At 41.0% G+C, this 14,664-nt stretch overlaps 2 protein-coding genes across 2 annotated transcripts in view; one reads left to right on the top strand and one right to left on the bottom strand.

Annotated features, from left to right (window-relative positions):
- DNAAF10 (dynein axonemal assembly factor 10) overlaps positions 1 to 5,061 on the bottom strand; it is a 31,404-nt gene extending 26,343 nt beyond the window's left edge. The window contains exon 1 of the mRNA XM_049785078.1: positions 4,803 to 5,061. Coding sequence (XP_049641035.1) covers positions 4,803 to 4,985 — 183 coding nt within the window. The 5' untranslated portion in view covers positions 4,986 to 5,061. The remainder of the gene's footprint in view (positions 1 to 4,802) is intronic.
- Positions 5,062 to 5,502: 441 nt separating this feature from the next.
- Positions 5,503 to 14,664, top strand: PNO1 (partner of NOB1 homolog). The gene is made up of 7 exons (XM_049785102.1): positions 5,503 to 5,712; positions 6,733 to 6,882; positions 10,917 to 11,000; positions 11,449 to 11,509; positions 11,765 to 11,882; positions 14,056 to 14,126; positions 14,581 to 14,664. Exons 1-7 carry the CDS (start codon positions 5,503 to 5,505, stop codon positions 14,646 to 14,648), a joined length of 762 nt encoding a protein of 253 aa, XP_049641059.1. The 3' UTR covers positions 14,649 to 14,664.

Below are 14,664 nucleotides of genomic sequence, written 5' to 3'. Positions count from 1 at the left end.
AGACTATTCTTCCAGACTATCCCATCTTCTTTAAACTAAGGGTCTGGAATATTCTTTAAAATGAGAAAACATCTGGTTCAAAGGTCTTAGCAACTGGCTCTAGAGCCATGTAGACATCAAGATCTTTCTCCTAATGAGGCTGCTTAGTGGCCCATATGTCAATCAATTAAATAAGCATGTTATTATTCTGTGCCATCTGTAAAACTTACTGTCTAGAGAAGTATCAAGAAACTGTTTTAGTTCTGAAATGATGGGGTAAAGTAAATGCTACAGGTCTGAATTAGACCTTTCAGATTTAGGCACTTTAGTTTTAACTTTGATTCATGTATTTACTATGTACGTACATAGATAAATACACACATGTATGTTCATATATACACACCTAAGTATAGTATTCTATATAGTCTATTTATACTTATCTCATGTTTTTTCAGATCAAGACTTTCAGTGGTTTGTGCTATGCAAGAATAGAAGCAAATCAAAATATAAACTTTTTTATAAAAACCCTTAACCACATAAATATCAAGAACTATGCTTTGTTCAAAATAACAAACTTAGAAAATAAATGATTTCCTTTCTTTAGAGACTACTGAAAATCATAACTAAATTAAAAGAGGACATGAGTGAAGCTCAATTTTAAGGTTCATAAAAGGCTTTCTTCACTTTATGAGACATTTTATCTTCAGAAGAGAATTAGTGGTGGTTACTTAAATTCTTTCTCTGGTCTCTCACATACAAAATTCATTTAAAAGAATCTGTTTTGTAAAGCATGTTCCACAGAGAAAATGAGTATCACAACCAGAACTTCTGTTGTCTGATAATGAAAATGACCATTAAGTGCCGACAGTATTTAGCCTTGCTACAATAAGTGAACATGATTAAGGAAGCCATGATCGATAATTCCCATGAGAGCTATTTTTGGTTTGTATGTGGGTGAGCCTAGTACAGCTTGTCAGGATTTCCTCCTCCACATCCTGGCACTACTTAATTAACATTAAAAGGTTTAATCAACCAACTACTAATAAGCAGTGAATTCAGTAGCACGGGGACTAAAAAAAACAGAACCCTACTAGCTTATTTCAATTTGGGGGATTTGTTTTGGTTTGGGGCTATACTTTATAGTGCTTAGGGCCTCCTTTCAGCTCAATGCTCCAGGGTTGTTCCTGATAGTGCTCAAAGAAGCACATACATGATTCTGAGATCAAACCCAGACCACCTCAACTCAAAGCCTGTGCTCAGTCTTTTGAGCTATCTGCCTGGCCCTCACTTCCTACAATTTTCAAATATAAACATTCCTACCTATCTAGCTAGAATGCCAATTAGAAAAAAAAAACTTGCCTTTTATAGAACAATGAGGTCTTAGATATATCCCAAGACTGGTAAAACAAGAATTCCTGCCCTCACTCAAACCTTTGGCCAGGCCTGTGTAGGGTGCAGCATATGAGGCTCAATCATAGGTGGCACCTCCATTCTAATAATAATAGTAATAATAATAATAATAATAATAATAATAATAATAATTCCTCATCATTCTCCAAGAACCACACTCAGGAGGACCCATCTGCTCTCATCACAGGTTTTTATCTTGAGTTCATGAGACTTTGGAATAGGGTTGCTTCAACTTTCTCCAATCACACCCCTTTCTCCCAAGGAATTAATACTAATGCCTGGGTATAGAAACTAGGTCTAGAAACCAAAGATTTATTGATGACAGAATAGAAATTTATTTCTAAAATCGTATTTTTATGTCTTCCGCCATTCGTTAAAAAATATAACTTTCACAACTCAGTTTAAACTAAGGTTTAGAACACATGCAATGAAGCAGTCACAATGAGAGAGAAAAAAAAAACCTTTCCTAATCCTGTATTTTAATAAATAATTCATCTAATAGAATGTCAATCTCCCTGGGACTTTTTAGAATCAACTGGAGGAAATTTAAAAAGTAACAAGCCCTTGACATCTACATCAGTGTAGATGCAAGAGAAAGCTACATCAGAACTGTGAAGTGGAAACAAGGCATATACTTTAGTTATTACTGTTTTTTATTATTATTATTATTATTATTATTATTATTATTATTATTATTATTATTGGCGACATCCAACATTGATCAGGGCTTACTCCTTGCTCTGTGCTCATCGACCACACCTGTTGGTGCTTGGGGAACCATGTATGGTCGCAGGGATCAAACATGGGTCAGCTGCATAGAAGGCAAATAAATGCTTTACTCACTATAGTATCTCTCTGGCCACCCAATACTTTTAATTTTTAAATAACACCTCCTTTCTTTAATCTTTCATTTTTCTTAAATTTTTAAAAAACATATCCTTTCTTTACAGAGTACAGGTTTTATGAAAAGGTAATCATTTCTTTTCTATTTTTGATCTATATTTAGGAAATAATTGTTTTCCTATAGATTTTGGTAGAAATGAAAGCCTAAAACAGTACAGAGGAAAATAAAAGTGGCTAATCCTAGACTTAAAATTGTGAGTGACCAGTACCTCTGGGCTCAGCAATGCACCATCAGGCATAGTTGGACAGAGTATTGCTGAGAATAGATCCACAGTTCCCAGTATTGCTGGGGAACCTATCTATCCCTGAATAATAAAAAAAAAAAGGATTATATAAAAATTTTTATATAAAAAGGGTGATAAGTACTATTTTTCTTTTTCTTTGTATGCTTTAAACCTATCTCATTATTGATATATATTACCATTGCTGAAAAGCAAAAGGAGTCAGACATTTTTTCTAGAATTGTTCAGAATCTGAAGATACAGAGATGGAACAGCCAGTAAGGGTCTTGCTTTGCATGTTGCCATCAGAAGGTTTGGTTCCTAGCACTACATTATATTCCCTCACCTGGAGGGAGTTGACTCTGAGCACAAGCCCTGAACGGAGTCAGGTGTAGTCCAAAAACAAACAAAAAATAGAAAATAGAAAGAATTGTCCACAATCTTTAAAAAAGACATAAAACATATATGTATTCACATAATTCACCTGCAAGTTTCTTTTCTTATTTGTTGCTATTTTAATGTTTCCATTTGTTCAAATTCCTCACCCAAGCTCATTAGTGATCATTAAGTCAATATTTAAATACACTAATTTAAATCTTTTCACAGACATTCTTTAACAAGTAATTAGTTGAATGTCTCCTCCTTACAAATCACTACAAACCACACTAGAAAGACAGTCTTTACTCTCCAGTAGTGGGAGGACATTTCTGGCACAGACATTAGATATACCAGAGGAATGCAATGTATGAGGAGCTTGAACTTTGAAAGGGAATAAGGAGAGGTCTTCACATACCAAACAGCTTAAACTTGACCTTATAAATACTTTAGGATAGATAACAACCAGTGACCTGAGGTAGAGAGCTGGATGGAAGTTAAAAAGAGGAAGTCACTGGGGCTGGAGAAATAGTGCCAGTGTACTATCAGCGTACCAGGACTTATGAGGTACCACTAGGAAGATCCCTGAGCAGAGCCAGGAGGAAACTCTGAGCTCCAAGAAATGAATGACTCATTCGAGTGTCTGCATCCGCTCATCCAATCATGCATGATTAAGAACTTGAGAGGAGACACTGGCTAGCCAGGAGACAGAAAACAAGAAACGTGGCAATAAAAGAAACTCAAAAACAGGATGAGGTCTTTACCTTCTAATCTAAAGCCTCTGTTTAAACTGCACTGGTCTTTTACCTATCCTAACTCCTGCCTCTTTCAAGTAGATTCTCTCAGTTTTTGGTCCCCAGATTTACCAATCTTTCCTTTAGTCCATTACAACTTGAAATGCCTGAATAAGAATGAGAACTGTTTTCTGGCAACTGAAATCCAAATATTAAACTGAAAAGAGGCACAAACATGTTTATATGTCTATTTGGCAATTTTTTCACTAGTGATTTTTATAAAAGTTGTGAATCTGATGTCACAATACCTAGTCTTTTAAAATGCCCCATTTTTCTTGGTCAAAGGGTATATAAACCTGTTATAAGGAGTTACAAGTTACAAGATCTTCTGGTCCTGAACATTCCTCTATTCTGCCTCTTTTCTGTTTTTTGTTTGTTTGTTTGTTTGTTTTTCTTGGTGTGGGACAGGATCTATACCATGGTTCTGTAAACGTGAGAAAAGCCCTCTATCACTGAACTACATCCCTGGCTCTTCTCCTGTTTGCTGTGAAATGGACTATTTCTAGTTGGCCTAATTGGCATCTATACCTCCCAAATTTGTTGTTTGTTTGTTTTTGGTGTCATGGAGCCATATTCCTTTGTACCAAATAATTCATCAAGGTTTTTTATTTCTTGCATCGCTGGTTTGAAGCATAACTAAGTGATCTTTCACTAGAAAACTGTGTGAGATGAGGGGCATACTCAGCAGTCAACTTTTTCAAAGAACTAACATGTAGGTAGTCTCCTCCAATAACAAGGCCTGATTCTTGGTGCTTGCTCGAGCTTTGCTCCTAAGACCATCTTCCTAGCATGGGCATCTCATATACTATCTACAGAAGAACTTAAGAATTCCCCCCAGAAGAACACACAGTCTCCAAGCCATCTTCCAAAAAGATCGGGTGCTGGCCTGCAAGGATGCTGGGGTCGGGTCGGTGGAAAGATGGGTGCAGTGAACAAATGGTGCCCACCAAGAAGTTAGGCCTTGAACCCAAGTGCTTTCCGTTGGACGTAGGTAGGTATTCCTTAATTGATGCTGCACTTTGCTAGACTCTGGTGGTGCAACTGTGCAGCCCGGGATCTGCACTGGCCCTCCACATCACAGCAGCCCCAGATCCTGGATCCAGGCCGACCTGACACCCACCTCCCGAAGCAGCTTGACGTCCCCGTGCTGGATCTCGTAGAGCTGAATGACGCCGGTTCCCCGTGCAAAGTTGCCCAAGGTTACGAATTTTGCGCTGCAAGGCACCCATTTACAATCAAACACCGTGTAGTTGAGGCTTTTCTGTACGTGGGAGATAATCTGAGGCTTTTCGAAGGCCGACATGGTCCGGCTGCAACAAACACCCTGACGCTAAACTAACGTGGAAACCGACAAATCAGAAACAAAACAGAAACGACAATTGGTTCCTCCCGCTTGCTGTACTTTTCCTCTTAATGCCACCGCTTGTTCTATTTAGTAGTCTTAAATAATGCCCAATCCACAATGAAGTCCGCCAAGACTTATTTTCCCACCGATGACATAAAATGACTTATTTTATTCTTCTATCAGTCACGTAGACATCCTAGACGGTCACAAAATGTCCTGAATACGGCTGGCGAGGAAAATAAATCTATTCCCCAAATCAGGCATATTTTAGGATAGCCTCATCCTAAAGAAAGCTCGCCGTAAAAAAAAAAATCCTGTCTCAGGACCTCAAGCTTGAGCCGTCTCCGAAAGTGGGCGGAGTCCTGAGCCGGGGGGGGGGAAGGGGCGGAACTGGAAGCCGCGCGCCTGCGCACTGTCACCGCGCACGTGTTGGAGCCGGAAGTTCCCGCAGCGGCCGAAGAGTCTTGGCTTGGGGATGGAGGAGATCGAGATGGAGGCCCAGGCCGTCGGGGCCCAGGACGGCTTCACCCACGTTTCCCGCAAGGGGGGCCGGCGGGCGAAGAAGCGGCAGGCCGAACAGGCGTCCTCCACGGGAGAGGGCGAGGACGCGGGGCGTATGGACACGGACGAGCCCCGGCCGGCCAAGAGGCCTGTCTTTCCGCCTCTCTCCGGGGATGCTTTCCTGGTACTCGAGGACGATCCCGGGACGGGCAAGGGGCCCCTGGGGCTCAGCTAGGTGGTTCCGGTGGCCCTTGGTGGTTATGTTGGAACTGGGCACTTGTCTTTGCAAAGGTTTCCTCCCGGAGTGTAGTGCAAAAGATTGATGTAGAACTCTCCTTCCCCCCACCCCCTAATTATATATATATATATATATATATATATATATATATATATATATATATATATATATATATATATATATATATATATATATTTTGGTCTTGAGTAACACCTGGCAGTGCTCAGGGGTTCCTCCTGGCTCTGCACTCCCGAATTCACTCCTGGCAGGCTCGGGGGAGGACCATATGGGATGCCCGCATACGAACCACCGTCCTTCTGCATGCCAGGCAAATGCCCTACCTCCATGCTATCTCTCAGGCCCTCTATTTGAAGGTTTGAAGAACGTTGAGACTCTCTATCCCAATAATTTATAGAGAACACAACTGTATTCTATGAACTTAAAATGAAACAAAACATTAAAATTCAATGCAAAGGGGGGAAAATGAATTTCTTTTAAGTCTAGCCATTTAGGGCCTTCCCTAATGGAACTCCAAATTCTTTTGCCACTCCTTATAATCATTTTTCTCCCACATGAAACCACCTTTCGAACAAATGTGTTTCTCAGACCCTTGCATGAATTGAGGGATACTTTATGTTTTGAACTTTATAATGATGCAGATATTGAATTTTAATTTATTAGTATGCAATATTAAACCCACGTGGTATCTTTACTTTTGATAAGTCAGCATATCTTTGAAATAATTATGTACACTGGGCTTTAAGAGTTCTTTTTTGTTTTGGTTTTTGGGTCACACCGGGCGGTGCTCAGGGGTCACTCCTGGCATGTTTGGGGGATCTAAATGGGATGCCGGGATTTGAACCACCGTCCTTCTGCATGCAAGGCAAATGCCTTATCTCCATGCTATCTCTCTGCCCCCCCCATCCCAATTCTTGACATCTGAACTCTGTTCTGTTTTATTGATAGAGCGGGAAGAACGAAACCAGGAAAGTTCCTGTCCCAGCCAACAGATACACGCCCTTAAAAGAGAACTGGATGAAGATTTTTACGCCCATTGTCGAACACTTGGGACTTCAGATACGCTTTAACTTGAAATCCAGGAATGTAGAGATTAGGGTAAGGAGGATGGCTGTTGTTTTCTAAGTATACTCGCTTTATTTCCCTCCCCCAGGGATGAAGAGTGCACAAATAGTCCTGTCATGGGACTTGGTTTGCTTTCAGTTTTATAATTCTACTGAAATTCAATTTCTCAGATATTTTCAAATTTGCGCTTGATTAGATCTGGATAATTCAGCACCATGGATCAAGTCGAATTTAAAATTAAAATCATATGAAAAGGTTGCAAATTGCTTTTAAAAATTTGTGAATTAAGAAAACGTCTGGAGTACAGGGCAGAGGGATAGCACAGCAAGCTATAAGGTGTTTGCTTTGCATGCAGATGACCTGGGACGGACTTGGGTTCGATCCCTGGCATCTCATTTGGTACCCCATATCCAGAGGCGATTTCTGAGCAAGTAAAAAGGGGTTTTTAAACAAGTGTCTAGTGAACAGTAAGTATGGGTTCTATTTCAGTAGAATTCTTTGGCAGTAGGGGGAATGGTGTATTGAGAATAAGTATGAATTATATATGTAAATCATGCCACAGTGCACTCCAGGAGTTAGATGTAATTAAGCAGCTTTGGGCAGCATTTTACGGGTGTCAGTTTTGCATAGAAATTAATGGCTGGAATGTATTATATCTTACTTTATTTTAAACCTGATTGATTGATTGATTGATTGATTGATTGATTTTCTTGGGCCACACTCAGTGGCACTCGGGTTACTTCTGGCTCTGCACTCAGAAATCGCCCCTGGCAGGCTGGGGGACCACATGGGATGCCGGGAATTGAACCAGGTCCCTTCTGGGTCAGCCACATGCAAGGCAAATGCTCAACTGCTGGCTGTGCTGTGCTATCTCTCCAGCCCCATATCTTCCTTTTTTTTTAAAAAAAAAAAATTGGTTTCTGGGCCACACCTGACTGCACTCTAAAGTTACTCTTGGCTCTGTATTCAGAAATTACTCCTAGCAGGCTCTGGGGATCATTTGGGATGCCATTTATTGAACAGCTGTGAGCAAAGCAAACACACCATTCACTGTGCTATGACTATGGCCTTTATATCTTCCTTTTTGAAATTTTTTATATCATTAGTGTAAATCTTTTTCTGTTGTTCTAAAGTCACGAATAATGCAGAAAAGTAGGATTTAATGATTAGAGTTCTCTTGTTCCCATTGCTGGTTTTTTCACTCAGAATTTAATGGTTTTTTTTTTTTTTCATTTGTTTGTTTTTTGTTTTTGGGTCACACCCGGCCATGCTCAGGGTTTACTCCTGGCTCTATGCTCAGAAGTCACTCCTGGCAGGCTAAGGGGACTATATGGGATGCTGGGATTCGAATCACCGACCTTCTGCATGCAAGGCAAACACTTTACCTCCATGCTATCTCTCCGGCCCCAAATTTAATGGTTTTATGCAGTAACTTTCTGTGTCCCTACAGGATTTGCTCCTTTCAGACTCTCCAAGATTTCTTTTTTATTTCTTTTCTTCTTTTTGGTTTTTGGGTCACACCCGGCAGCGCTCAGGGTTTACTCCTGGCTCTATACTCAGAAATCGCCCTTGGCAGGCACAGGGGACCATATGGGATGCCGGGATTCGAACCACCATCCTTCTGCATGAAAGGCAAACGCCTTACCTCTATGCTATCTCTCCGGACCCAAGATTATTTTCTATGCCAGTGCCAGATTTAGTTGGGGGATGGTGGTGGTTGTGTTTTTTTATTGTAGTTTCAGTATCATGCTTACTTTAAAGTTAATGTTTATAGGTTTGATGAACATAGTTACCACACCTTTACCACCATCAACAAAGGTCCCAGGGCCTTCCCAAATGTCTTCTCTAGTCTGTCTCTCTGTCCTCACCTTCCACGCTTCCCCACTCCTGTATAATCTCAGTTTTGTAATCAAGGTCCAAGGCTTTGTTATGAATGAGGACAGTTAAAGTTTTATCTTAAGTAGAAATATGAATTCTGATTTGGCCCTTTCGATCATGGAAATGTTCTTTGCCCATTTTATGGATTTTCTCTGCTTTCATCCCTGTTTCTTTAGGAGTTCTAGTCATCTTCTAGGGCAGAGCTTCCCAACCTTCTTTGTCCTACTGTACCTGTTCCAAATAAAATCACTTAGTGCCCCCCTAGAGATCTTTTTTCTTTGAGCAAATAAATAAAAACCTTCCATTCCCCAATTGCATCTGATGCTGTCCCTCCCCATCACTATGCCAGTTCCTGGGTGGAACCCTCATGCCTACTCTGGAAAACACCCCTTTATGGTCTGCTTCATATTATTTATTTGGGGGCTGGATTGCTAGCACAGTGGTAGAGGATTTGCCTTGCAGGCAGTTGACCCCAAGGCTGACTCTGGTTCTATACCTAGCTTCCGATATGGTCCCTGGAGCCCACCAGGAGCAATTTCTGAGCACAGAGTCAGGAGTAACTTTGAGCACTGCCAGGTGTGGCCCAGAAACAAAAAAGCAAACAAACAAAAATATTATTTATTTGACCCTTGATAATCAGTTTCTTTTTTTTTTTTTTTTTTTTTTTTTTGTTTGTTTTTTTTTGGCCACACCCGGTAACACTCAGGGGTTACTCCTGGCTATGCGCTCAGAAGTTGCTCCTGGCTTGGGGGACCATATGGGACACCGGGGGATCGAACCGCGGTCCGTCCAAGGCTAGCGCAGGCAAGGCAGGCGCACCTTACCTTTAGCGCCACCGCCCGGCCCCGATAATCAGTTTCTTACTATCTTTTACTGGAGTGGGTAGCTTCTAAACAATATCCCAGGTTTCTGCAACCTCTCCCAGTGATAGACGACTGGACTCAGAATAGTTCAGTTTAGTGCTCTCATTCTCAGTTTTGGTGTTTGGACACAGGTTCTGGAGGGCCACCAAGATTCCAGTGGTGCTAAAGTCCACTCAATACAGAGGAACAGATTTGGTCCTTCTGCATAATAGTTGTTCGTGATTGAGTTTTAGTCATACAGTGCTACAACACCATTCCCTTCACCCATCAGTACACATTGTCCCCAATTTGCCTCCTCTCCCTCTCTATGGCAGTGTTTACTTCTCTTTCTGCCACCAAGGACCCTAGTTTTCTTCCTGCATATCTTCCCTCTGCTTCTATGGTAGACATTCTCTCTCTCTCTCTCTCTCTCTCTCTCTCTCTCTCTCTCTCTCTCTCTCTCTCTCTCTCTCTCTCTCTCATAATATTGGGGGGTCTTCCCTCTTCTTCTAAGGCAGATATTCTCTCTCACTCTCTCTTTTGTAATATTGGGGTACCATACATAATCACTGTACCTTTCAGCACCCAGTTCTTATTCAGAGTGATCATTTCCACATATCATTGTCATAGTGGCATAGTGGTTCCTTCTCTGCTCTAATGCCAATGCCTAAATTTTGTATTGCAGTAGTATCAAGTAACATGTGTTGGTGCTACTGTATTCCAGACCCAGAGGGTTGGTTTGGAATATGCTATATCATTGTGATCTTTGGACAGCCATTTATGGTAGATGACACATCTTCAATTTAGTGATGTGAGGAAACAGAGAAGTATTTTGGCTGTGTCACCAAGCTTGTAAGTGAATCTTGATAGTTAGGACCTCTTAGGATTTTCTACACTGATCCTCTTCTACAGATGAGAAAACATCTGGAGTGTTGAGAGTTGGCCAAGGTTAGATAAGGCTATTAATGGAATCTGGCTTTAAGTGTGTCATTATACCACCTTGTATGGTTTTAGTTTGTCAGTTGTGTGTTGTCTTAATCTACCTGATTATGAGTCTGTGTGAATAGAAAGAAAGAAGAGTTTTGGAATCAGGCCTGGTTCCTATTTTAAATCTTTTCCTCATATTACTTTTTTTTTTTTTTTTTTTTGGTTTTTGGGCCACACCCAGTGACACTCAGGGGTTACTCCTGGCTTTGTGCTCAGAAATCGCTCCTGGCAGGCTTTGGGACTATATGGCTTGCCAGGGATTGAACCCGGTCAGTTCTGGGTCAGCTGCATGCATGGCAAATGCCTTATCGCTGTGTTATCACTCTGACCCCAATTTCTGCTCTTTTTTTTGTTAAACAGACATGTAAAGAAACTAAAGATGTTAGTGCTCTGACCAAAGCTGCTGACTTTGTGAAAGCCTTCATCCTTGGGTTTCAGGTGGAGGTGAGTCACCTCATGACAGCTGAAGTGGGAGTTGAAGAAACAGTCATTCTGAATGTTTCGTGGATTTGGGGGCATGGTACATTATTTTGTTAGCTTCCCCACTGGTGTTTGGGCTCTGGGCTTTGATTCATCAGACACTTGATCAGCAAGTGGTGTGATAGCTGGTTGTTGCAGGGCCCCAGCACTGGAGCTTTGGCAATGGTGGTGCTGGGAATGGGGTTCAGGGAGGCATACTAAATCTACATCTAGTAAGGGGGGGTTGGCAGAGAGTGATGCAAAGCCAGATGTAGACTGGGGGAAGTCTTATGCGTACCCTTGAGCTATCTTCCAAATCCCCTCCCCTCCCTACAATTTGAGTTTTATGTTCTACAGTTGGTGAATTTAATTTCTTCTTGCTCTCAGGTAACTGAAGGGCAAGTCACTCACAGTGTTTATTTTTATCTCATAGGATGCTCTTGCCCTTATTAGGCTGGATGACCTCTTTCTAGAGTCTTTTGAAATTACTGATGGTGAGTGCATTATGGTCTTAATCTGTATGATACTGTATTTTGTGTTGCTAACTTTCAATCAGTTTTTGAATAGTATCGCTCAAGGTTATTTTTATCAGCTTAAAAAATTAGAAGTGAAGTGTATTATAATATGTTTGGTTTTGGTGTGTAACAGGTTTTTAAAGTATTATTTCTTAGTAGGGAGGGTCAATAGTTAAATATGTGGAAGTGGATTGTTCATTGAAATAGCTTGCTTCCGTTGACTTTCTTATTCAGTGAAGCCCCTTAAGGGAGACCACCTATCTAGAGCTATTGGAAGAATTGCTGGCAAAGGAGGGAAAACCAAATTTACCATTGAGAATGTGACCCGGACGCGGATTGTTTTGGCTGATGTGTAAGTATCTGATGCTGAGAATATTGTCATCCTTTATATTTGGCATTTACTTGGCCGCAAAATGTCATGGAGATGATATCTATGTATAATTGGCACTGATATCTACACTGTTAACCTGCAGTTGACTAGATAAAATTAGTTGTGAACCACTCAGATTTTTTTCTCAATCACCAGTGATAGAAGTGTCTAGAACAGTGGTCGGCAAGCTTCGGCACACGAGCCACATGCGGCTCTTTACTCCTTTTAATGCTGCTCTTCTCTGTGCCCGACAGCCGCTCCAGGAGTCAGGACTCTGCTCCTAGCCTCTGTCAGTTTGCGCCCTGTGTAGCTCTCAAAATAAATTTCAATCGTGGTTTTGGTGAGATTTGGCTCAGTTGAAAAAGAAGGTTGCCCACACTGATCTAGAATCCTGTAAAGATGATTTGAGGCGCTAATTCATTGGGTAGAGTGCTTGCCATTCAACCAGCCAACCCAGGTTCCACCCATATGTTTCCCTGCGCACTGCTAGGGCTAATTCCGAGTGCACAGCCAGGTGTGGCTCAAAAGCAAACCAAAAGAAAAGATGATGATTGGACAGTGGGTGATATAATAAATATGGGCCATGCTAAGAATCAGAGAATTGTGCATTCTGCTAGGGTACCCAATCACTGAGTTACGGCTTCTCTGTTGCTAGGTTGGATTATTGGCAGATAGCTCAGAGATAATATATAATACCACAAAGGTGTGAAACAAAGCAGCTTTCTGGCTGGAAATGTGGCTGTCTGCTACTAAATCTTCAGGCAGTTTTTAAGAAAATCAAGATCATCTTCAACAGAGATTTAACGATTATCTTTTTATCATTAGTTGAACACTATTTTTAGGTATATTGGAACTTCAGGGAAATGGTTCTGCCTGCAGTTCTGCCTGCCAATTTTAGCACATCATTTTATTGATAGTTTGATGAAATTTTTTTTGTTTGTTTGGTTTTTGGTTTTCGGCCACACCCAAAGGCTTTTGGGTTACTCTTGGCTCTGCGCTCAGAAATCTCTCCTGGCAGGCTCGGGGGCCATAGATAGGGATGCCGGGGATTGAACCCAAGTCCGCCACATGCAAGGCAAACACCCTCCCACTGCGCCATCGCTCCAGCTCCATTTGATGACATTTTGAAGATGGACTAGAATAAGCAGAATAATGTATTGTTAATTATACTTAGAGTCAGGCAGCAAAGAATGTCCATTAAAATTTGCATGTACTTGGGGGCTGGAGAGAAAGCATAAAGGTAGGGCGTTTGCCTTGCATGCAGAAGGATGGTGGTTCGAATTCAAGCATCCCATGTGGTCCCCTGAGCCTGCCAGGAGCAATTTCTAAGCATAGAGCCAGAAGTAACCCCTGAGCGCTGCCGGGTGTGACCCAAAAACCAAAAAAAAACCCCAAAACCACAAAACAAATAAACAAAAGTTTGCATGTACCACAGCAAGGACTGAAGCATTAGAGTGATCTTTAGAAAGCATTGCAGTTAAAACGCAAAGATATTTATTTAAAAGTAGTGTTCCTTTAATAATTGCCAGTGTTTAATCTTGGTCTTGGATGGGCTTCTTGTGAACTTCTTTCTTCTATAAAGTAATAACATCTAGTGTTTGCTTCGGCAGCACATAGACAAAAACTGGAATGATACAGAGAAGATTAGCAAGACCAAAGAGAAAAAAAATAGTAATAACATTTAATATTTAAAAAAGATTGTTTGAAGATTAAAGAACATGTAAGTCCTAGGACATAATACACTCTTTTTTTTTTTGGTAGATATTATGACCCAAGAATAAAGCTTCCTATGATTAAGTTTAAAGAATTTAGGTTTTTTTGTTTTGTACCATATGGGACACCAGGCATCAAACCAAGGTCCGTCTTGGATAGGCTGCATGCCAGGCAGACGCCCTACCGCTGTGCTATCGCTCTGGCTATCTCCCTAAAGAATTTAGTTTTAAAGTTTTTTGGTTTTTCCAGTAATTTTTTACTGGTACTTAACTTATTGATCACAAGACCTTCACAGCTTTTTTAGTTTATGGACAAAAGTATGCAGCCATCACCCTGGTTTTTTGTTTTTGTTCTGTATCTATAATGAATTTCCAGAGCTCCTGGATATAGAACTTAGATAAGGGGATGTTCTTTGTTGCTAATATGACTCTCTCTCTTCCAGGAAAGTTCACATCCTTGGCTCTTTCCAAAACATCAAGATGGCAAGAACTGCCATCTGCAACCTCATCCTGGGTAATAGTTCTTTCCTCCTTTGGAGCTTTCTCTAGAAAAAGAAGTAACAGAATTTAAGACTCAAAACACATTTGCAATTCAATTTAGGAAGAGTTCTCTGGCCTAGAGAGCAGGATCTCAGCTTGGTTCCCATAGGCCAGCTAGAGAGAGGGTTAGAGAGGGTTTATTGGGTTAAAGTGTGCTGTGTTTGCTGCTTTCCCCAATGAGGTGATAGAAAGCTATTCTAGAATAGCAGGCATGTATTAGATTTAACAAAAGGGATCTGTTAATTGGTATTAGTCAGCTTAATTGATAGATTAGTATCATTTTCAAACCTGCTGCAGTCAGCAACCTTGATTATGACTTCCAGGATTGTGTCAGCTTGTACAGAAAATGTTCCTGTTCTTTTATGGGTCTGTTTCCCAAGTAGCTTTTATAGATGTAAATATATTTGTATACCTCTCTCCCTCTGCAGGAAATCCTCCTTCAAAGGTCTATGGCAACATTCGAGCTGTGGCCAGTAGAGCAGCAGATCGGTTTTGATCGTGAAGGAGAGACC

Source organism: Suncus etruscus, chromosome 12, assembly GCF_024139225.1.
Source record: "Suncus etruscus isolate mSunEtr1 chromosome 12, mSunEtr1.pri.cur, whole genome shotgun sequence".
Taxonomy (NCBI): domain Eukaryota; kingdom Metazoa; phylum Chordata; class Mammalia; order Eulipotyphla; family Soricidae; genus Suncus; species Suncus etruscus.
This window is presented reverse-complemented; position numbering and strand designations above follow the sequence as displayed.

Excerpts from the sequence above, each read along its gene's own strand:
- PNO1 (XM_049785102.1), top strand. The coding sequence starts at position 5,503 with ATGGAGGAGATCGAGATGGAGGCCCAGGCCGTCGGGGCCCAGGACGGC. Across the intron at positions 11,883-14,055 it reads CGGATTGTTTTGGCTGATGT|GAAAGTTCACATCCTTGGCT; the intron begins GTAAGTATCTGA and ends TCTCTCTTCCAG. Across the intron at positions 14,127-14,580 it reads CATCTGCAACCTCATCCTGG|GAAATCCTCCTTCAAAGGTC; the intron begins GTAATAGTTCTT and ends CTCCCTCTGCAG.